At 43.7% G+C, this 24,909-nt stretch overlaps 1 protein-coding gene across 1 annotated transcript in view; it reads right to left on the bottom strand.

The window, feature by feature from the left end:
* AP3B2 (adaptor related protein complex 3 subunit beta 2) overlaps positions 1-24,909 on the bottom strand; it is a 352,683-nt gene that overhangs the window by 173,131 nt on the left and 154,643 nt on the right. Inside the window, exons 14-16 of the mRNA XM_078684977.1 lie at positions 14,975-15,084; positions 10,178-10,354; positions 1,776-1,962 (exon numbers count right to left, since the gene is read on the bottom strand). Coding sequence (XP_078541103.1) covers positions 1,776-1,962; positions 10,178-10,354; positions 14,975-15,084 — 474 coding nt within the window. The remainder of the gene's footprint in view (positions 1-1,775; positions 1,963-10,177; positions 10,355-14,974; positions 15,085-24,909) is intronic.

Below are 24,909 nucleotides of genomic sequence, written 5' to 3'. Positions count from 1 at the left end.
AGGCAGCGGCTAGGCAGTTTGCAGGGAGAGGGTCATTGTAGTGATTGCTGGGGTTTAAAGAGGATAGAATTTTTTAACAGATTGTTCATCATAGACTTTAAAGTTGGTCCAGGACGCTTGTTTTTTGAGGGCAGTCTGGAGGGGTTGCGCGGAGTGAGGATGTTGAACCGGCGGGGTTTGGAGATAGGTCGCAGATATGGAAAGAGGTGTGGCGCATCGATCCCCGGTGCCAGCGGCAGATCAGCCCAGCACCATGTGACTCTGTGCAATAGCTTGCTTAATCTTCCCAACGGCCGCCAGCGCCGGGACACCTCTCCGGAGGTAGCTGTGTGCATTACAAATACTGAACATATGAGTTCCTTTCCTAGGGCAGAGATTTTATCACAGAAGAAGGAGGAAAATTGCTCGCATGGAATTGTAGATATAGGGGATTCTTTGGACGATTTAGCCAGTTTGTTTGATTGGTGTTTGACCAACAATAATTGCAAGGTCTATTCTTGGTGTTATCCAGTTCTGTTCTGAAGAAATCTTTTTTAGAGTTTTAGGATTTTCTTGTTATAGGCGTTTCTGGCCTGGCAAAGAAGTTTAAGACTGTGCTTTTTCCAGTTCTGTTCTGTTTGTCGGAGGGACCTCCTCTCGTTGTTGAGGGATCCCTTGAACCATGGGTTCCTGTCTTTGATCTGGGTTCTTTTTAGTTTTAGCGGAGCAAGGTCATCGATAATGTTGGATATAGTTGTGCTGTCGTTACAACGCAAACAATTACATCGCAAGTCATTTCAACGACTTGCTGTAGGGGTCGCGCTGGACTTGGGAATAGTATAAATTACTATTCCTACTCCATTTTGTGCAATAGCAGGGAAGGTGTTGGATTGTAAATCCAACACCAGTGTGCCCCCTACAGCAAGTCATTGAAACGACTTGCGATGTAATGGTTCGTGTTGTAACAACGCAGTCGTTGTAATGAGCGCATTGTAGTGGAATGAGCTGTAGCGCATTCGATGTAAACGGTGTCTCCATTCATAATGCAGTCTACCAATGACAGACAGTATGGCATTTCCAATGGTTGTGCACATATTTATATCAAGTCAACACATTAATTCTGCAATGCATAATATTGCCACATCATGAATAGCTTCCTCCACTCACATAGTTATTCGCTTTAACATAACTCTATTGTTATATTATTCTTACGTACCTCCTAATCCATAACATTGGAAATCCTGGGACACCCCTAGGGACCATCACCATCAAGAATAACCACCTCTTGTTTTGAAACATACGAACCCCTGGCCTTTTCTAAATACTTTGTATGCCATCTTCCACTTTGATTCACATAGAACTACTATACAAACACCTGTAAGCATTTATTACATCTAACCATCCATCTTTTCTTTCATCTATATGTCTGCATAATAGTAGATTGATGTATTTTCCCATCCATGTGCTCTTCCCTTTATCTACCTCTGCACAAACAACCAAGGCAATAATTACATTCTCAAACCTACGCAGTACTCATCCAAACACCAAAGCACCACAACAAATCCACAAAGACTGTCCATTTGATCTATCAAGGCAGTAGTGCAACATCTAGTAAAACCTGCCACACAAAGGGAAGGTAATCCTTAGAAATGCTAGAGTTCTGATCCTCTCATGGTCTGCTCAAGATAGATATGCACCTGCGACTGAACATGAATGGAAGAGATCACCATCATAATGGCCAACTTAAAAAGCTTTCTGAATAGGATAATGTTTACTGTGTCTTTAGGGGCATATACCTTTAAATGAGGATTCGAGGACAGGGGCAGGCTTCTGTGCAAGGAACAGCTTTTTAGCATATTTACTCAGAGCACCACTTTTATCCGTGGGAACGATCAGCTGGCGGATGAAACGAGCTCGGTCTCGGATATCATAGTTCTGATCATATTTAGCCAAGTTCAGCACATACTGGGTCAGCAGCTTGGTCTGTAATAAATAACAAAAGCACGGAAATGTAAATCAAGGGAGCGAACAATAAGGACTAGAGAATGCAGTGGAGATGAGCAGAAGACTAAGACACAAAAAACCAGGAAGTGGAGGGTAACAGAAAGACGAAAAAGTGAGTAAGAACAAGCATGAGACAGTGAGATGGAGGGAAAAGAAATGTATAGGAATAAGAAGTAAACTTTTCCAAAAGAAAGTTGAAGAACATGCTCTATTCTGCCTAAACACCTTCACAGGACATATGATACACCCACTGTTCTACAAAAAAGATTTCCAAATGTATCAGCAGCATGTCCAAGAAGTCAACTTGAAAAGGCTAATTTGCTTCATATAATTTTGTCATGTAGAACTGTCAAAACATTCTAGGAAAGGGTGCCCACCTTATTACAAGGTTCAGTGGGCAACATGATTACATTACACATTAAACTTGCATTGGGTTTGCATCCACATGTGAAAAAATCCATATGGAATATCAAATGACAGCAGTGGGCCTAACCTTAGCCAAAAGATGTAGTGCAATCCACTGGAAGCTGTCAGAGGGCCACGGGGTTTGATCTCTGGCAAAAGGTATGCATGACTGCGGTCCTTACTGACCCCAAACTGAGAGATGACCAGGAGAGAAGGAGAGAGATATTCAAATCCATCTGTATACAGGCTAAGTGTGAATTTTCAGACTAACAGAATCTCTACCCAACACTAGGTGAAAGTGTATTATTTAACTGCAGACAATATGCACATGACATGTCTCTATCTACAAGAGTCTAATCATGGATATGTTACTTGTACTTCTTGCTAGAACTGTTTTGCTGCGTTGGGAGTGAGTTTTTCTTTAAATTTCTGTCTTTTATGAAAAAAAGAATACGTTAAAAAAAAGAGGAAGGTCAAATTGAGAGAGCAGGTGTAGACCACAAATGAAGAATGAGGCAGATAGATGGAGAGAGATAAAAGACTCTGGTGGAGACAGTTTAAGACGTTGTGGCGAGAGACAGATATAAAATGAGACTGAGAAACAGTTAGGTTTGGACTCTTTACTACTTGAGAATATTTTCAAGAGAGGGCTTATAGATATTTATTAAACTATGAAGGGTCACTCTGGAAGAATTCTGCTTCAAAATGAAAGAATAAAAGCTTGTACAGGAAAACATGGATAATGGTAGGAGTCCTGAAGATTGGATATGATTGGCCAGACTCTAATTTAGTCCGTTTTGAGTAACTTGAATATAAATATAAGATAAACTCGAAAGAGCAATCAAAATATGAACACCTCAATGATCTTTGAGGCTTGATGGTTTTCCAGAGGCTCCTAGACTCTATAAATTGATTTTGGTAGCCTCCTTCCAGCCTCAGTTCGTAGTGAACTCTTTTTAGGATATGGTACAGAACACATAAAAGTAGCCAAATTTAAAATTTTATTAAGTTAGCATACAGAGACACTATGTAAGAACTCTATGTTGTGGAAAGCTAGAGATTAATTTAAGTCTAGCCCAGAATACATATGTCCTACACTGGACTCCAGACTGTAAGTCTTCTTGGTGCTCAACATGTTGGCAATTTTGTCTGACTATAGGATGATGATATGGTAACTATTATATTGTTGCAGTGTATATAGGTATTGAATGAAACATTATAGCCGGTTTGATCTAGTAATGGATATTAATTTGTGAAAATCGGGTCCCTTACCTGAATCTCCCGGGCATTTCTCTCTGCGGAAAAGTAGCTGCCTACCAGAAACCAGTCCCTGGGCCTGCTACGCCAGTATTGTTGTTCCGGTTGCCATGCTCCACCATCCAGCACATGGGTGTTGGGGACCACAAATCCCAGCATCCCCTACCGGCGCTTGGCAGCAGGGTCATCGCCAAGCGGCAGGAGGCGTTTAAAAACGCTCTAGGGCCCATCAGAGACAGTCAGAGGCAGGGCTGGGCCACCCCCCCTTACCCCCAAGACATCGGATTCAGGACTGTATATTGCTTTGTTTTCTTGTATTTTAATAACATCTTCTGAACCTGTACCTGACCAACCATGAACAAGGGCAATTTTAGTAAAGGTAGGACTGTCTCTTGAGCCCCTACTTCCTCAGAATAGACTTTCTTTCACCCCTGCACTCTTGGTATCTAGTGCGGCAGCCAATAATGAGATATCACCATCATTGATTAGTACCCCAGTACAAGCTGTGACAGATCCAGTCACGAACATCGTTTCGTTAACATCTCCTGAACACAGCTTTACTAGGTCTAAAGTTACAACTAGAGGGCAAAAGGCTAAATGTAAACGTAAGCCTGAACATATTGCGGAATCTCCACCAAAAATTGTTAAAGGCAAAGGTAAAAATATCACAAAGCGGAGTAAATCCACCACAAGATTTATGGGGAAGAAAGGGAAATCTGCTGTTGGCGTACGTGAAACTACTGAGGCATCAGTAAGTTTCACCAAGTAGAATGAGATAGACAAGCTTGATGATGTAACGGAGGATGAGAACTTTTGGGGCAGACTCGAGACAATGATGTCGACCCTTTTGGAACCCATCCTTTTAAAAATAACTAATATAGAAGTCAGGCTAGTAAAAGTGGAGGAGCTGGTCCGTAGTAAACGTCAATCTGTACAGACAGTTGACACTAATCCAATAGCATGCTCTTTGTCCAGCGAAGCGGAAGTTCATGCTGCCGGTCCGCCCTCTAATCTGGTTACCGCTGGGCAAATGCAACGTAAGGACGTCACCACCATATCAATCCCTAATAATCCCGCTGATATAGAAAGCGGAGTAAATACGGAGGGGACGAAAGGTGGAAGTAATGATGTAGCTGTAACTGGCACAATCTATCAGGATCATCGAGAGAATTTGTATAACCCATCACATAACTTAAACTTACTCCCAGAAGCCACACCGTAAACAGTTGTTTTGGCAAATGTTCCATCATTATCTCCCAATGTATTTGAACACTGGTTAACGTTAAGGAATAAGTCACTCCACTTTCTTACTTCCAGGACAGGCTTGACAAATTCCCTTTATTCAGATTTTAAAATGGTACAAACAATTGGGTGGGTTGGTATATCCCCTAAATCTAGTGGAGACTGTGTTGTAATAACCTTTAGGGCACCACATTTGGTACGCACTATCATTGAGAGGGGTTACAATGGGCCTGTTAATCCCAACGATATAAGCATACTACCCCTAGGATATTTCTATCGCCCTTCAGATTCAAGGTATTACATACCAACACATAATCACCTTGATGTTTTAAGTGGCCTCGAAGATAACGATTGACTCCATTCTGAGATCTGTGCACATTCTAATTGCGCTATAGGCAGTTATGATATTGGGAATAAACAGAGTCTGCCCTCAGGGGATAAAGTTGTTATCGCTGATAAATCTATTGTGGGAAGGACCAGAGCCATGCCTTGTGGGAACAGGGCCAAGAGGACGGATATCCGGGCCGATGCCCAGGGCACTGTAACTGTTTTCCCCTCATCTAGATGCCCAAATGAGGTCTTAGTGGAACACGGGAGTGACCGGGTTCAAGGGCTTAGTGACCCAAGAAAGGAGATCTTGACTAGAGCCCAGGGTGCGTCAAATGGTTTCTTTCAACCTGCACATGTTAACAAGGTTTTACCAGGGGTGCAACTTCCTATTATAATCATTCAACTACTGCTATACCCCCTCTTGGCCACATTGTCTCAAGGAATATTGCTGGAATTCGATCAAAGCTAAATACCTAATTATGGTGGGATTTTATCTTACAATTTGAGGTTCTCTGCTTCCAGGAGACATGGACCAAGCAAGCGATCCACCTGAATGGGTATAGGACTTATCATGTCCCAGCAATTGATGGTCGGAGTGGGAGAGCTAAGGGTGGCTTGTGCATTTATCTATCCAATAGCATGAACCTAAAGCAAATAGCGAAGTTCACTAACGATGACTATCATCAACTAGTTGTGCTGGATTTAGATTCAACGTTCTTTTTAGCTTTGGTCAACTTTTACAACAATATTCCCCCAGGACTAGTGTGTACTGTTATTAAAAATATGTCCCAATCATTAAAACCTTTGGGTAAAAGTAAGAGGAAAGATATAATGTTACTTTTGGTGGGGGATTTTAATAGTACGTTGTGTGAAAATACAGAGGACAACTTATGTTGGGCACTGTTTGAAGAAGGTGCATGTTCTTCCCATTTTAGTCATACTGTCTTGGGGGAACAGTTAAATGAATTTATTAACAGTTTTGACTTAGGCTTTGTAAATGAATTGTGTTCGTCACAGCTCCCCTGCCTTCCACATATAATGGTAGGGGATGCTGTTCTACTATTGATTATGCCTTATCTTCTAGTAATTAGGCACACAGCCTCCATTCTTTTTAGGTCTCTGATAACTCATTAAGCGATCATTTCCCTCTCTGTTTGAGTATTACATTACCCTCTAGGAAAATACTTGGAACTAGCAATAGAAGAGAATTTATCCATTGGAAGCACCAATGGATATTCCCTACGATGGGCTATGATAGATCAAACAGAGATGATTAAATCAGTAATTGTTAAATGTAAATTGGATATAGTGACATGCCTGAGTGAAGACACTATTCCTGCTACTCTACTAGCATCGGTCTTGGCAATAACTAATGTAATAAGAGAGTCTTTCATTAGGCAAAACAAGAGTAACAGAGCCCAGAGCGGGTGGTTTGACTCGAGTTGTACTCAAGCTTATTCCCAGTTCAAAAAAAGAACTGCATAAAAATCCAAGAAGTACTTTAGATGTCAAGAGAGCTAGAGTGGCATATAAACAAGCGGTAAGAGACAGGAAAAACACAGTGAGGAAGGAGGCCTGGGAGGTTTTGCATTTAGCCTCAATAGCTAAGGATAGTGCAGACTTCTGGAAGGTAATCAGAACACCATTCCTATCCCAGGAAAATGGCCCTACAATCGAGATAGCTATAACGGAGGATCAGTGGATCAAGCACTTTGCTCAGGTATATGACGGTGATGAATCTCCTGTCATGAGGGACAACTATGTCCAGGAGGCATGCGATACAACTCAACTTCATCATCATAAGGAGTTAATGTTTGCTTTAGAAGAATTAGAGAGGGCCTTACACGCTAGTCAGGGTGGTAAGGCTCCTGACCCGGATGGGGTCCCCATAGATATGTTTAAGTCGATTATTCCTCTGTGGGGGCCTCTACTTGTGCAGGTGCTTAATGCCAGTTGTAGTACCGATTTCTTACCCACTTAGGTAGAGTCTACTATTGTGTCTATCTTCAAAAAGGGGGATAGGCAAGACCCGGGTCTTACAGACCAATTTCCCTGTTGGATGCCAGTACGAAGGTAGAAGGCTGGGTTATATTGGAACTTCTTCAGGATTGGGCCGGTGACAAGGTCTGAACCTTTCCCTGTTGGTGGGGAAATACATGAGGGCTAAGAGAGGGAACATGTTTTTAGCTTTTGTGGATCTCACAGCCGCGTTTGACTGTGTGGTCCACACTTAACTATGGAAATTACTGGGAGCTTTGGGGCTTGATGTAAATATTATTTATTTTCTTAGGCGTTTTTATAGTGATGCTAAGGGACGTGTGCGTTATGGTCTGAAGGGGGAGCGTTCGGCTGCTTTTCCAATTAGGAGGGGAGTCAGACAGGGCTGTGTCCTGGCCCCATTCCTTTTTAATTTGTATATTAATGGGCTAGAGGAAGCCTTGCTTAAAGATAATCAAGATGTTCCTCAAGTAGCCGGCCGCCCAATTCCAGCCCTCTTGTACGCTGACGACGCCGTGCTGATGTCCCGCACACAAGTGGGCCTTCAGCGCGTTTTGGACAGTTTTTCCCTTTTCATGAAAGATCTGGGATTAAGGGTAAACTCTTCCAAAACTTTTATTATGCGCTGTGGTTGCGGTTTTAAGAAAAACAGCGATATGTTTATTGCAGGACAAAAGATTGAGGCCACAATTAAATGTTCATATTTGGGCATCCTCTTTTCCCAGAATGACTCCTGGGTACAAGCTTTAGCAGCAAAGAAATTGGCACTTTTACGTACCACATCTGTCCTTAATATCTTCGCCAGGAAATTCGGGAAAAGACCACCTGAGGAACTCATTAAAATATATAAGGCAACGTGTGTCTCTGCTGCTGAGTGGGGTTTCGGGGTTTGCTGACCTTTCCCCTATTCAGACAGTAGAAAATTCCTTTTTAAAATATATCTTAGCTGATCCGAGTGGCACTTCAGGATGTATTTGTCATGCAGAGTTAGGTCTCCCGTTTATCTCCGATTTAATTAGACTGGAGCCTGTGCTATTGTGGGCCAGGCTGTGGATGAAAGAGGAAACCAAATTGAACAGAGACATTCTTTCAGACATCTTGAAATTGGAAGGAGTAATGAGGATACCTTGGCTAAGATACGTTCATAATTTCTTTAAGGATCTTGGCCACTCAGAGTACTTTTCAAACCCTACCACCATCATGGCAGTGACTAGAAAGGAATTGAGGAAAGATGGTCTTCTGCTGCTGGACACTCTTAGAGTGTTATCTGAGATTTTAAAGCTAGCAGTCCTGCATAATCAATTGATTTTAACCACTTTTAATACTCAGCCCTATCTAACTTTTGTTCCCGGTGCTTACGATAGGTTCTTATTAACCCGTTTCACGCTGGGGGTCTTTCACAGACTAGTCACTTTTCCTGCTATGAATGACTGGTCGCGAGACCTCCAGCCTTGCCCCTGTGACAACATCTCCCCTCAATCTACGATCCATGTTATTCTTTTTTGTAATTTCTTTTCCTCTGTTAGGAGGCTGTTGCTGGTACCTCTACTAAAACAGTTTGGGCTACATCAATGTCGTCCTGCATTTCTGGCATTACAATTTTTAGATAATGAAAATAGTGTTCAAAGGATTACATTTTTTTTTTTTTTTTAAAGTCGTGCATCTCAGGAAATGTATGTTTACTTGAATATTTTTTGCACTGAAATGATGGCTTTCTCTTTTTAAATAGTGTGATACTGCAACATCTAATAGGATTTTAAGTAATGTTTAGTATGAATTTTCATCTATGAAACTGTTTATGTATTTTTTAACTGTGTGCTTTTATGATTGTTATTTATCAATCGAATAAAGCCTTTTTGAACTTGAACTTGTGAAAATCGTCCTGGACCTTTACTGCTCCCTCCACCACAAATGACTGTAGATGCAGCAAAGCTCCATATGTTGCCACACAGACACTTCTTTCTGCCCAATACCTGCTCCCGATGCCTAAAACATATGTTTACTACCCACCCACACATATGTGCATACACCTGGCGACTCCTTGAACAAATAAGTGGATGCATTAGCATCTTCTTTATAGTTACTCCTACTTGTGAAGAGTAACCCAGAGAAGCTTGGAAATATCAATAGGAATGAATTGGACGCTCACTGGTTCATTTCAATCGATTGCATTAAAAAGAAAACATATTCACATAGCCTGGAGAAGCCCAGGTAGTGCAAATTGCATCCTTTCTTTATTCTTGCCAGCAATCCCTCTCAAAGTGCTAAATGCTTACAATAACATATGGTGTGATCTGCTGGTTATGACTTCGATTTACAGCAAGACAAGCACAGCCTTCCACTGTTTCAAGCTCAGTAAACTGTGTGCCAATAAAATGGGCAACAGAAACAACTATTATTTATTGTGCTTAGATATAGCAGCTGTCCTTTTTAGCCTGTTACTGAAATCTATTTGTTCATCTAGTCCTCCATCCCTCCGTATTTGCTCCCACATGTGAACCCATCTTCATGGCTGAAAGCCCCCTCTTCTAATGAGTCTCATGACCTTGTCTTTTACCTGCTTCCTTCTAAGTGCTATGATGCCCCATGGGTCCAGCAGTGCTCTTTAAAACTACGGATGACAATGATGATCTTGAAAAGGCAAACATTGGCCACAGCCTACACATCATGAATGCAGAGATTGTGCAGCAATACTTCATATGGGGGCTTCACACAGCTATGCACTGCTCCTGATTGTTTTCTCTTGTCTAGACTTTCCATCTGGCTCAGAAAAATGATGAATGCAATCACACGGCGTCAATGTAACCACAGTGTGCTGCTGAACACAAGTAATACTGAAGTGGAATATTCAATCTAATATCTCCCCTTGCTTGGCTGTGAATAAATACATAGTGGAACAGACTGGCATATACCCTGTTGTTAATCAACGGCAGCAGAATTCCTAGAAGGGCACCACTCTTACCTGCTTAGAATTGGTAAGGTACAGCTTAGCGGCAAGGTTAATGACCTGAAGCTTGACGATATCCTCTTCATTTGTAAAAGACTTCGCCATCTTGCGCAGGACATCTGGGGCAATCTTGGGGACATGCTCACAGTACTCTCCGATTAACCACACAATGCTGGCCCGGGCCATTGGCACCTTGATAGGCAAATATAGTCACACGTAAATATGCAGAGACAGACACAGGCACGGATAAACACTAATGTCTATTTATAGGGATAATTATGAGAACAGAAACATGTACAAACACGAATAAAAAAAATCAGCATACATAGCCAATGGTTGATACACAAACAAATATATAAACTTGCAAACAGCAGAAGGACACACTCTTCTAAATAACACATGCAATACATATAATCACAAACATACATAAAGTCAAATATAGGCATATAGGATATAGAAAATGTACATTACATGTAAATACATACAGATCCGTGCATCCACAAACTCAAATCGACATAAATGCATAGGTGCATAACATCTCTATACACAACATATTCTCACTAACACAAACAAGTTAAAAAAAAGACACACATACATGAGCACAGAACCAGATAAACAGCAATGTAGATACGATACTAAGCCGGTGTGTGAATTCATACTGCTGATGGTGGCATTATTTTTTTAGCAACTCTATACTGCCTCTATTTGAGCTACCGCATGTGCATGAATGAAACATGGGATGTGCATGACCGTTTCTTTTTCTATGAGGGATGTTTGTGTACTTTTCCTGTTTTGGGAGCAAGTGAATGTGAAGTGTTGTAGCACTTATGTGTGTAAGCTCTTACTTGTATTTGAAGGAAGATTTGTGTTTCTTACACTTTTGTGCTGTGTGATAGAAACCTACTTCCCTCTTCACATATCCTTCATACTATATTGCTTCCTACCCCTCCCAACTTGTCTGTAAAAGTACAGCAACATGGATACTTTTGCAGGTAATGCTGAAGGGCAGATATTAAGGGTTATTTTTGTTACGTTGAGCCTACGAGACAGCGGAAGCTGTCGGATTCCAAAACACGTATTGTGACCTTACTGTGGGCTTGCGGCCCGCCGATTGCTTACCATTGGTTTGTATTATTGTCACTTTCATATGCTTGCTCCTTATTCAATGGCTTGCCTTCCTTTTCTTTAGCTTGCATTCCCTTGGAGCATAACTCTATACGATCCCTTTGATGGGACAATCCTTATCCACCATTCACATTTAGGTAACTACTTTTTCCCATTCAGCACTTCATGAGAGTGCATGTGTTTACTAGCTCTCTTCCTCTTGCTCTGCTTCCCCCCTCAAATAAACACCCTGTGCTGTCTTGCTCATCATCCCTTCTAGCCTGTCTGCAAAAGCAGATCTACAGCAATATTTTTGCAGGGAATATAAATGAATGGAATACATTAAGGGTTGTTGTAGTTTTATCTCTTGCATTCCACATATTGCACAACAGCACAAGCTTAAGCACACAAGCTTATTTTGGTGCTCGGGAAGGGCATATGCTGCACTCACTCAGTTAGTGTCTGAGACAGAAGTTATACCAAGCATGGCAAAGCTCCTGAAGTCCAATAAAACTGTTCCATGATTAATACAGCGAGCAAAATAGTTGAATCCTGTGGACATTATGCAATGGCCTGGCAAGCACTCCCCTTTACATTGTGACACTTCCTTATTCTTTTTTAATTCCATTTAAAGTTTCCTGGGTGAAATATATTTAAAAAATACACCTTGTCATTTAAAAAAATGGAAAGTATCAACTTGGAATTTACAGTTTTGAGATACCATAAGATGTGCGTTTGCTTTTTGTCTAGTATTTTGGTATGTATTTCTATTACTTTAAAAAAAATAATAATACTTTACAGACCAACACTGTCATAGCCAACAGCTCAGCATTCACATTATTATAGGTGAGATCTATGGCTTTGGCACTGCTTGTTTCTTTTTCATTCAGCGCTCAGTGGCAGTGTCTATGTTTTCTAGCTCTCTCTTATGGTGCTTCACCCCTCAAATGCCCGCCTGCTGTGCTTCCCAAACCGCATCGAGCTTGTCAGTAAAAGAGCAGCTACATATTTTTGCAGTTGAATGGCTGAAGAGCAGGCTTTACGTTTTGTTCTAGTAGATATCTATTGCATACCACACACTGCAGGCAAGCATATAAGCTTTGGTATACAAACGTTTTTTTGGTGCTGGGGAAGAACAAACTTCTGTACTCATTCAGCTGGCCCAGCCATAAGTTGTATTTAGCATTAACCTCTCCCAGAGTCCCATACATCAACAACGTGGCTACTTCAGAGGAGCAAATTGCTGAATTCAGAGGAATTCTGACACTTTATTTTTAAATTGTGTCATTTATAAAGACAAAAAATACTGAATTCAATGTACAGTTATGAAATACGATATGCATTTGATTTTCCTCTAGTATTTGGAATTTCCCTTTAATTAAAAAAATAATAATAATTTACAGACATACATGTACAAAACCAACAGCTCAGCAATGAGGTTAGAAAGGTGAGACTTACTGGTTTGCCAATGCGTCTTAATGTGTGCCTCGGAATCTGCAGTTTTCTGTATGTGTGCGGAAACCTTGGTGGGTGAGTGTGGTGTGATTTGAGGCTGCTTGTATTTTGTTGTATTGGGTTTTTTGTGTGAGCGAACTTTAGATTTTATTGTACCTATCCAGGTTAGTGAATTTTGGTCGCTCCTGTACTTGTGTGAAGTGTAGAGGGTTGAACTGAAAGTGAGTTTGTCATGTACTAGTGATGTTTCTGAAAGCAAGGCTAGCTAGGCCTGTGCTCTTCCGGTTGTATGTGTGTTCAAAGAAGTTAGATTTTAGTTGTGAACTCTAAAGACGCTTGGTTTAGCTTACACTATATGAACCTAAACGTCGACAAGATTGGAATTAATAGTTTTGAATTATTTATGCCATTTTACATCACTATAATGCATTTTCATCAGTGACCAGCATTAGTTTATTGCATCTATATTTAAGCTGTATGGTTCTTTGGAGGAGTTATTTATTTATTATTTGATATTTATTGTGTAAGTTTTAAATATCTGGAATATTTACTGTGAAGTGTTCAATATCTGTTTAGGCAATTAGCTAATAAAGTTTGACTAGACAAGATTTTTTTTTTTTTTATTTCAGCAGCCGCGGCCCTTGCAGGTAAGAGAGGTGGGCCGGGGGAGGATTGGGGGGGATTTCGGCAGGCGACGAGGGAAAATAAATTATTTGATTTCCCCTCATCATCGTCCAACGAAATCCCCCTCACCCGGCCGCAGCGTTCTTACCTGCATGGGCTGCAGCTGAATTCAGAGAGTTTTTATTGAACATTTTCCAAAACAAATGAACAAGAGAGAACAGCAAAAATAATACAGGAATTACAAATTGAAGAGCTGAGGCATGGTAGAGAGGAGCCTGGATGGCAAACTGGGGCAAAAATAATCAAATACATATATCAAAACCCAGGTGGGTCGCATCAAACGAGGACAATATAACATAAAGCACTCTATAAAATTATAGATAATGAATTAGTCAGATAGTGATAATAAAGTAGGGAAAAATAAGAACCTGTAGGTGGTTGAGTGAGATCAGATATATAGCGAAGAGCAGCTCAGTCCGAGTGCATAGTACATGGTTAGAGATATATTGGAGAAAGCTTTTCATAACAGGCCAGATATATAGAGTAGATGTCGCCAGTAACTTGTATCAGTGACTTGATAAGATTTCTGATTCTTTCTGTGCTACACTACACTCTGTGTCCGAGGTAAGCGGCACTGCCAGTGTCTGTCCTCCACTTTATTCCCACACACACTGTGTGCTCAGGTGGAAGATTGCTCTAATTCTAACTGGGCTATGTATGTTGTGTCTGCACATTGTAATTAGAAAACATGTAAAAACACCCAGGATGAAGGCAGCAGCCTCCTGGAGGAGGGCAACAGCTCTGCAGATCTGGCCTGGGGAGGTGATGTATTACAATCTGGGTAAAGTGGGAGAGAAAAGGGCAGGTGCTTGGCTGCACAGAGGGCTGGGGGTTTGACTGGGGCACACAGAAAGTGGAAAATTCCACAGTGGTTGTTATAATGTGCTTTGTTTTGTTGTTGCTGAGAAATAGTTTGGACTTGCTTGCTATTCCTGCTTGGAACAAAATGGGGCTGATTTTTACAGTGTCCCAGGGCTGCTTTTGGTTTAAAGTCCAGCCAGCTATACCAAGATCTAATTGCAGTTTGATGTAACAGATAGATGACTACATTGTTAAAAACGTAAAGCTTGAAGTAAAGTTAGCTGCAGATGTTAACATATTTTAGCACGTCCAGATGTATATGGGACATAGTTCGTAGCGGGCGGTATTTTACTTTTCTGGCTACTCTCTTGGCCACCTCAACGTCAGTCCTATACAGGGTGGGCGGTCTGATGGCTGTGCCCCAATGGCCCCTACTTCATCAGGCCTGCTGGAGTGTTTTCCGACAGCAGAGTGAACGAGGGCAGGGCAGTCCATCTGACTCCGAACTGAGCAAGCAGAACAAGGGTTTGGCGGACAGGGTCCTCTGTCGCGTTTATGGGTGCTCTGCGATTTACTTGCTGTGCTTGCATGAAGCTTGGGCAGTCGCGGTCAGTATTGCACCGGTCGTGAGTATGAGTGAAGCTGGCACTCCAAATGTTAATACACACTCTGCAGTGTGTGTGTGTGTGTGTGTGTGTGTGGTGAGCTTGGACAGCTGCTTCTTATCCTGTATCTGTTTATGGATGGACGGAGCGCATAATGACTTACCTGTATATTGTCTGCCAACTTGGCCATGTGCTTGATGATCTCACTGTGCTGGGACGGCTGCATTTGCAGGAGTTTCTTGATGACCACGACAGACTCTGCCACCACCAGTTCTACATGAGACAGAAAGACACCCTTCACATGTAGAGGCTGTTTAGTATTCACACACCGTGCAGAAAAGTCTGCACTCCTCTTCAGCAACCCTGCATGCACCACCATTCTCCAACGTCTGCACTCCTCTTCAGCAACCCTGCATGCACAACCATTCTCCAACGTCTGCACTCCTCTTCAGCAACCCTGCATGCACCACCATTCTCCAACGTCTGCACTCCTCTTCAGCATCCCTGCATGCACCACCATTCTTTAACGTCTGCACTCCTCTTCAGCACCCCTGCATGCACCACCATTCTCAAACGTCTGCACTCCTCTTCAGCATCCCTGCATGCTCCACCATTCTACAACGTCTGCACTCCTCTTCAGCATCCCTGCATGCACCACCATTCTTTAACGTCTGCACTCCTCTTCAGCACCCCTGCATGCACCACCATTCTCAAACGTCTGCACTCCTCTTCAGCATCCCTGCATGCTCCACCATTCTACAACGTCTGCACTCCTCTTCAGCATCCCTGCATGCACCACCATTCTCAAACGTCTGCACTCCTCTTCAGCTTTCCTGCATGCACCACCATTCTCCAACGTCTGCACTCCTCTTCAGCATCCCTGCATGCTCCACCATTCTCCAACGTCTGCACTCCTATTCAGCATCTCTGCATGCACCACCATTCTCCAACGTCTGCACTCCTCTTCAGCATCCCTGCATGCACCATCATTCTCAAACGTCTGCACTCCTCTTCAGCATCCCTGCATGCACAACCATTCTCCAACGTCTGCACTTCTCTTCAGCATCCCTGCATGCACCACCATTCTCAAACGGCTGCACTCCTCTTCAGCATCCCTGCATGCACAACCATTCTCCAACGTCTGCACTCCTCTTCAGCATCCCTGCATGCACCACCATTCTCAAACGTCTGCACTCCTCTTCAGCATCCCTGCATGCACCACCATTCTCCAACGTCTGCACTCCTCTTCAGCATCCCTGCATGCACCACCATTCTCCAACGTCTGCACTCCTCTTCAGCATCCCTGCATGCACCACCATTCTCCAACGTCTGCACTCCTCTTCAGCATCCCTGCATGCACCACCATTCTCCAACGTCTGCACTCCTCTTCAGCATCCCTGCATGCTCCACCATTCTCCAACGTCTGCACTCCTCTTCAGCATCCCTGCATGCTCCACCATTCTCCAACGTCTGCACTCCTCTTCAGCATCCCTGCATGCACCACCATTCTCCAACGTCTGCACTCCTCTTCAGCATCCCTGCATGCACCACCATTCTCAAACGTCTGCACTCCTCTTCAGCATCCCTGCATGCACCACCATTCTCAAACGTCTGCACTCCTCTTCAGCATCCCTGCATGCTCCACCATTCTCCAACGTCTGCACTCCTCTTCAGCATCCCTGCATGCACCACCATTCTCAAACGTCTGCACTCCTCTTCAGCATCCCTGCATGCACCACCATTCTCAAACGTCTGCACTCCTCTTCAGCATCCCTGCATGCTCCACCATTCTCCAACATCTGCACTCCTCTTCAGCATCCCTGCATGCACCACCATTCTCCAACATCTGCACTCCTCGTCAGCATCCCTGCATGCACCACCATTCTCCAACGTCTGCACTCCTCTTAAGCATCCCTGCATGCTCCACCATTCTCCAACGTCTGCACTCCTCTTCAGCGTCCCTGCATGCACCACCATTCTCAAACGTCTGCATTCCTCTTCAGCATCCCTGCATGCACCACCATTCTCAAACGTCTGCACTCCTCTTCAGCATCCCTGCATGCTCCACCATTCTCCAAAGTTTGCACTCCTCGTCAGCATCCCTGCATGCACCACCATTCTCAAACGTCTGCACTCCTCTTCAGCATCCCTGCATGCTCCACCATTCTCCAACGTCTGCACTCCTCTTCAGCAACCCTGCATGCACCACCATTCTCCAACGTCTGCACTCCTCTTCAGCATCCCTGCATGCACCACCATTCTACAACGTCTGCACTCCTCTTCAGCATCCCTGCATGCACCACCATTCTTTAACGTCTGCACTCCTCTTCAGCACCCCTGCATGCACCACCATTCTCAAACGTCTGCACTCCTCTTCAGCATCCCTGCATGCTCCACCATTCTCCAACGTCTGCACTCCTCTTCAGCAACCCTGCATGCACCACCATTCTCAAACGTCTGCACTCCTCTTCAGCATCCCTGCATGCTCCACCACTCTCCAACGTCTGCACTCCTCTTCAGCATCCCTGCATGCACCACCATTCTCAAACGTCTGCACTCCTCTTCAGCATCCCTGCATGCACCACCATTCTCAAACGTCTGCACTCCTATTCAGCATCCCTGCATGCACCACCATTCTCAAACGTCTGCACTCCTCTTCAGCATCCCTGCATGCACCACCATTCTCAAACGTCTGCACTCCTCTTCAGCAACCCTGCATGCACCACCATTCTCAAACGTCTGCACTCCTCTTCTGCATCCCTGCATGCTCCACCACTCTCCAACGTCTGCACTCCTCTTCAGCATCCCTGCATGCACCACCATTCTCAAACGTCTGCACTCCTCTTCAGCATCCCTGCATGCTCCACCACTCTCCAACGTCTGCACTCCTCTTCAGCATCCCTGCATGCTCCACCATTCTCCTTTACATCAAACTCTACACCCTTCAGGGAGATCTTCTCACCTACCCAGCACACATGCGCCTCTGAAAACGAGTGTCCTTGTTTTTCAGGAATGTAGTGCAGCCCCCCACCCTATATGTGGAATCATGGAAGTGGGCTAGGAGGTGTGGAGAGAAGTTTGGGGTGGTCATGATTTGCTCTCTCAATTGCCATTATCTGGTGCACCTGAGACCCAGCTAATGATTCCCATCCCTCTGTAGTTTGCTTTAAGCTTCTGAAGGAATTTTGGGGGGTGATAAGGATGAGGTTGTGGGCATGCAGGCTACTTTATAGGACCAGACAATGGAAACAATGTTTTACAAATGTTGGCTGCAGGTGGAACAGATTTGTAAGGTTGGAAGAGTATTATTGAATGTAGGTTGGCCACAAGTTTGATGGGAGGAACAGCGGGGTTGGGTTGTAACCTGAACGTGGGAGTGGAGCTGATCTATGACAATCTTGTAAGGAATACAGGGGATATATAAAAACGTAAAACAGGGAGGCAGCGGTCAGATAAATGTTAAAGGGAAGGTGACGTGTGGACAGGAAAATTGACAAACGTTGGGCTTAAGGTGAATGTAAGATATTAAAAGAAAATTAAAAGGATAGTTGGTTGGTTATGTGTGGGAGATTTAAGTGTGAATGGCTGGTAGGTATTATATTGTATTAGTAAAGATAAGTGGTGTTAGGTTGTAAGGCATTTTCAGTGTTTGTTAACAGTACAGATTGGCCTCGTTAGTGCTGCTTTTTTTTTTACACAATCTCATCTGTCATGGTTGTGCAGTCTCGCCCGACACCCTACACAGAAGCATACTCTATGCCCGAGCAGGCCATTGACAGATGTTCACTCTCCTTTTAAGAATACTCTCCATGGAAAACCCCTCAATATATCATTCACCTCCATCTTTTATCTGATGCTGCTCTTGTGCACTGTAAAAGACAAGGCACAGTGCCAATGCTGGGAAAAACTCACTGTATGAATTAGTATTAAACATTTTATAATTAATACATAAATATTTATATGCCTCAAACCTAGCTGTAGGGAAATACACAGCTGTACAACAATGGAACTATGTCAGGGGTTTTAAGAATAAGGTTTAAGATGCATGTGTTGCATATTTATTTGACATTGAAAAGATTTAGAATTTGAAGAGCAACAAGATGTAGGATCTCATTCAGAGTAATGCTGAAAAGGCTGGTAATTACCACACCCACCCAGATGGATTAGCAGCCTATCCACTCCCCAGCGTCTTTAGACCCTCACGGTTGAGTAGCTACCCTTTACGACTCTCTGATTGATAGATCGACTGACCCATTTCTAGTGACCTGTATTTTATTATTTTATTTTAGAATACCATCATCATCTGATTCTACTAGACATATTCAGTATTTAGGGACGCCCTGGCTCCAGGAAAGCAGATCCTGCCCACCAAAAGAAGGACTGAAGAACCGCGTAAAGCAAGAACTGAAGAAGCAACTGACTTGGCACCAACACTGCCAGCCTGTTCTCCTATTTTCGAGAATTGCGTAAGAGTTGTCTCACCCTGCAAACTGCTGATCCTCCAAACCCTGGGAGGATGGTCAGCACTTCCCCAAAGACTCAGGAGCTCTCATTGAACAGCGGAGCTGTTCCCCTGAATCCTGGAGGTATCAAAGGCCAAACTGTGAAGGCTCCAGACTGCAAAGACCCGACACCTGAAAGCACCACTGCACCCGAACCACCTAGCCCGATCTGAAGTGGGCCGAAGGTGCCAGCGTGGTCCCTTGGCACACCAGCGACATGACCCACTTTTGACTTTCCCACTGTGGACTCACCACCGCTGCCTGCAGCCTCTGTTTGCAGGCTCCCTTGATCGTGAGTGCTCCCGGTTGGCAGAAACCCGACGCCTAATGACACCTTTACACTGGTCACCCCTGGGCCATGGAGAAGAGGACTATAGGTGTCCCCACATTCGCAAACATCATGAGGTCCGAGCCCCCCTGTTAAGTCAGTCCGACTGGCCTCCCAGTCCAAACCTGCAGCCTCTTCATGAAGACCAATTCTCATAGACTAACATTGGGCACCCAACACTGTATTGCAGCACTACTCCCAGCCACACTAGTGCTGTTGGATGTGACCTGCTGGTGCTGCCTTGGACCTTGCCCCTAACTTACCTTAAGTGCAGGAGACTGGTCTTGTAAGTCTCTGTACTCTATCTGTAAACTGCATTTGTTTTTCCTCCCAAAGGATAACATTGCAGCCTCTGAAAATTGCTGTGTCAATTTTTTAAAACGTAAAGAATTTCTATCTCAAATCGCCCTTATCTGATCGTATCGATTCTGGTGCCTAAATATATATAAAGATATGTGCTATTTTTATGAATTGGTGTGGATCTCCATATTAAGTAGTGTGTACCGTTTTCTTGACTATATGTGCATTTGCAAATGTCCAACACTCCTCTCTGAAAAGCCTAAGGCTGCTGGGTCACACTACTCCCTAGAATGAGCAAGCCTTTGTCCACTCATAAGGGAATATCTGGACTCTTTGCACGAGTAACCTCTTTTTAGTATATCATATAAAGAGACAGCTTCACATAACATAACATAAATTAACATAATATAACATAAACATTAGACTGATGTGAGCTCCACGAAATTGAAGTAGCCACTTTGTCTTGCATCCTGATACCCTGTACAGTCATGTGGTTGAGATGTACTACATACCTGATGAGTGAGGCATCTGTTATTATCGTCACTTGAGGTTGAGGGTCCAGAAAAGTCAAGGCCAGCAACAAATCTTTGCTGCCCGACCAAAAGAGTGTGATATGTGTTCTGGGCACAAGATCTTTCCATTGACACTGCGCTTGTTACCAATGCCTTGCTGGAAACTCTTTGTATTTTTGTATTTTACAGTATTTGTAAAGCACATCAATCATCCCAAGGGACATCACAGTGCGAGGACGGACTAGAGCGAGATGTAATTAATCAATGGTAGAGTCAATCTCTAGGGAACAGGAAAGTATTCAATTTTTTACTAAACAGTAGATAATCTTCTGTCAAGCGAAGATCTAGGGATAGGTTGTTCCAGGGGACCGCAGCTGATTTGGAAAAGGACCAGTCGCCCATTCTGGCCTTGGAAGTGCGCTTGATAGAGGTGAGAGCTAGATGGCGTGATCTCGAGTTACGCGAAGGGATGTGGAATTGTAATTTATCATGTAGGATTTGTGGCCACTTTTTATGGAGGGTTTTATGCGCAAAACAGAGGAGCTTGAAGCTGGCTCTCTGGCGGATGGGGAGCCAGTGTAATTCCTTCAGATTGAGGAATGCTGAACTATATATTTTTTTATTACATATTAGTTTGGCAGCAGCATTCTGAACTACCTGGAGTCTGGTGAAAAGAAAGTAAGCCATGCCTACATAAAGGGCATTGCCATAATCAAGTCTGCTCATGAGCAGAGCCTGAGTGATCGTTTGTCTGCAATTTTGTGGAATCCAGGGAAAGAGTCGCCTGAAAAGTTTCAGTGTGGCGTAGGTTTTACAACACAATGTGTGTACTTGGTCCAACAAATATAGGGTTTCATCGAAGACGATGTCCAGATTTTTTGCCGCTCGCTTGGGTTCTGGGACGGTGCCCAGTGCCTGGGGCCACCAGCTACTGTCCCAGATATCCCGGGCACCACCGAAGAGCAGAATTTCCGACTTTCCGGCGTTTACTTTTAGACAGTGTTGGGACATCCAATCTGCGTGTTCGGTGAGACAGTTAGTTAGATTATTTTTGTTTCAGCGTTGGTCAGCCTGTCTATCATGGGAATCACCAATTGTGTATCATCGGCATAGGAGCAAATAGCAAATCCCCATTTCCTACTGATATCCGCCAGAGATGAAACATAGGCATTAAGAAGAGTGGGACTTAAGGTAGCTCCCTGGGTGACTCCGTACTTAATGCGCGTTGTGGTGGAGTAGCAGGATCCCATTTGAATTGTTTGGGCTCGATCTTTCAGAAAAGAGGTGAACCATGATAGGGCTTTGAAAGATACCCCTTTTTTGTGCAAGATTTGGAGTAGTTTTGTATAGGAAACGGTATCAAAGGCCGCAGAGAGATCTAAAGATCAATGCTACGGCTCTGCCCTAGTCTACTAGTGTTCTGATGTTATCAGACACAGCTAGTAGAGACGCTTCTGTGCTGTTATTGGTTCTAAAGCCCGTCTGTGAGGGGTCGAATAGGTTGTTAGATTCAAGGAAGGTGGTGAGTTGCTTATTAACTAAGCGCTCCAGAACTTTGGATAAATAAGGTAGTTGAGAAATGGGGCGATAGTTAGCTGGGTAATAAATTCCAAGTCCTGCTTTTTTTTAAAGTTGAAATACTACAGTTTTATTCCAAATGTCTGGGCATGACGCTTGTTCCAGAGATTTGTTAAATATTTTACTGACATGGGGAGATAGAATTGGTGCTAGTTTGGAGAAAATAATATGCGGGCAAGGGTCAAGTGGGGATCCCGCCTTGACCTCAATCATGGCTTTAGTCACTTCCGCCTCTGTAAAGGCGAGTTTGTGCAGAGGGGTGAGGAGCCAGATTTTCCCAGTCAACATTATCATCTTCGGGAGGATTATCGAAGCATGCATACATTTTTGTCACTTTGTCAGTGAAGAAATTATTTATTTATTTGCAGTTCTCTACCATAGGAGCCATGGTTTGTGACAGGCTGGTGGGTTTAGACAGTTCACAAACCACTTTATATAGTTCCTTGGACGAGCTGCTGTTATCTTCTATCCTTCTTGTATAGTACTTTGTTTTGGCATTTTTTAAAGCGTGGTGGTAGATTTTCAGTTCAGCTAGGTAGTTCCGTCTAGCTACGTTGTCCTTTGACAGTCTCCATTTATGCTCCAGAGAGCGACATTTTCGTTTGTTTATTTTTAGTTCAGGAGTGTGGCATTTTTCAGATCTCGAGTTGGTAGTTGTTTTTTCTTTTAGTTTGTGGCGCATTTGTAAAGCGACTTCTCTATTTCTTGTTGTAGTAGAGTGGCTGAGGTACTTGCACAGTGAAAGTGAAATGTGTCCTGGTCTAGGTGAGTGAAGTGCATAGGAAAGGTTTCTTGAGTAATTAGGTTCCAAGATCTTATCCCTAATTTATATGTAGCTACAGCCTTAGATGACTTAGTTGGAATAGCTAGGGAAAAGGAGATTAAGGAGTGATCTGTCCATGTAAGTGGTTTAATTTTGTGAATATTGATGGTTGTTATATTTGAGAACATTAGGTCCGGTGTGTGTCCAGCCACATGTGTTGGATCCGATATCCTCTGAGTTAATTGCATTATGGCCATATTGTTTTCCAGGTGTTTAACACCTGGAATAGCAGCGTTTTCATAATGGAGATTAAAATCACCTATGACCGGGCTATTGACTCTGTTTTAGGCAGAGAGGAAAAAGTTGTGGGAGTAAATTAGTGCTTATTCCAGGGTATTGGCCCGTTGGATTGTAAATGATTGCTCCTCCCAATAATATATGGACACCGTTCATAACTGTAAAGGCTAGGATCTCATGGGAGCCTACTAGAGTAGTTGTGTTGGGAATGCAGGAGAGATGATCTTTAAAGAGAATGGCAATATCCCCGCCTCTCTTACCTTTCCTGTCTTGTTTTAATATTTTGTAACCAAGTGGAAGGGGTGAAACAATATCAGGTGAGTTATTGTCATCAAGCCAAGTTTCGGTGGCGAAGGCTAGGTCTGGGCTTAAATCGTCAAGTGTGTCCCAAATCTCCATGCTATGTTTGGGAAATTACCTGGTGTTAAAATAGATGCATTTTAGTGTCGGGCTACTATGGTGATGAGTTAAGTTTGCTGCTCTTGCAGTGGGTGAATGTGCAGTCTTGTGTGCAGCACTATTACTATGCATGAAGCCATTAACTCCAACAGCTTAACCACTGACCTCAGTGTAAGAGGATGTGGCATCTGAAAAAGGGACAGCCCCTTTTGAATACCATCACCCTCTTTTTGATTGGGTTGGGTAGGCTTTTCCAGGACGGAGTCTTACACTGCTTCATTTCCTCTCAGTGGTAGTGATCATACAATTGCGAGCAGTCCAACCTAATTAGCAATTCTTCATTATGTGGTAGCCCCTACAACTACTCCTTTCCCAGCCGTGTCAATCTTCTGGCTCTCCTTGGGGAGGTCTCCTGCAAAAACAAAAAGGTGATGGAAGGAATGCTTAAATTAATCTCAGCCACTGGCAATCGCTCAGGACTTAACATCTGGATCCTACTAAGGATCGAAGTAATAGCCTTCCAGTGGTCATCCCAGCTCATGGAGTGACTGGGTTGTCAGGCTAATGAAAGCTATCCTGATCTGAGTCACTGTGGTCTGAGGAAAGGATCGGCTGTGGTGACTGAGATTGTGCTGCTATTGGAGGCTGCAAAGGTAGTGTCAGTGTGTGAAGCGGTGGCTATAGTGAGGTTTGATGAGGGCCGGGGCGACTGGTGGCCTTACCGCTCACCTTTTTGGGGATGGGATAGAACTCTAGCTCGGTAGAAATTTGCTCTTAGAACTTTCTCTTTTTTTCCAGGCTGATGTGAGGTAGTCTTCCTAACAGAGGTGGTCTGGAACACATCTTCAAAAGTGAGGGATGAATAAATATCTCCCCCTGCCGGACACTGGGCAGCTTGGGGCTGACAGAGGGCTCTCTGATTTTGGTATAGAGGGATGCTTCGAGGCTGGCCTCGAAGTTGGCTGTGAAATCTACTTTGGAGTCAATTTTGACTCACAGGACTGTTTCTCTGTGCCTCTGGGTCCAGCCGGCGTGGGTTGGTGTCTAGGCTTGGTGTGCCTCACTGAGGCTTTCCTGGAGATGAGGGAGTCTCTGAGGCTCAAGAGGTCTTGGCTTTGGAGCCAGATCCGAACGTCGATGATTCTTCTGGCTCATCTCTGGGCTTGACTCCAGACACACTCAGGAGCGGTGTTCGGCATCTGTGAAAGATTCTTGGGCAGCCAATCCTCGGGTGCATGTGGAGAAACAGGGGTATGAGCTGCTGCATTTGTCTTTGGCCCTGTGCTCTTTGGAAAAGGGATTTCTTACTATTCAACCTCTAATCTGTTGGATGATAAGATGTCTGGGCCCTGGTGCCCCTTTACTAGCTAGAGACCCGACTGTCTTCCTTCTTCCTCGCCACCCTTGAGGTCTTCAGTA

The sequence above is a fragment of the Lissotriton helveticus genome, chromosome 3_2, assembly GCF_964261635.1.
Source record: "Lissotriton helveticus chromosome 3_2, aLisHel1.1, whole genome shotgun sequence".
In the NCBI taxonomy this organism is placed as follows: domain Eukaryota; kingdom Metazoa; phylum Chordata; class Amphibia; order Caudata; family Salamandridae; genus Lissotriton; species Lissotriton helveticus.
Note: the sequence above shows the minus strand (reverse complement) of the source record. Positions and strands in the feature narration are given on the sequence as shown.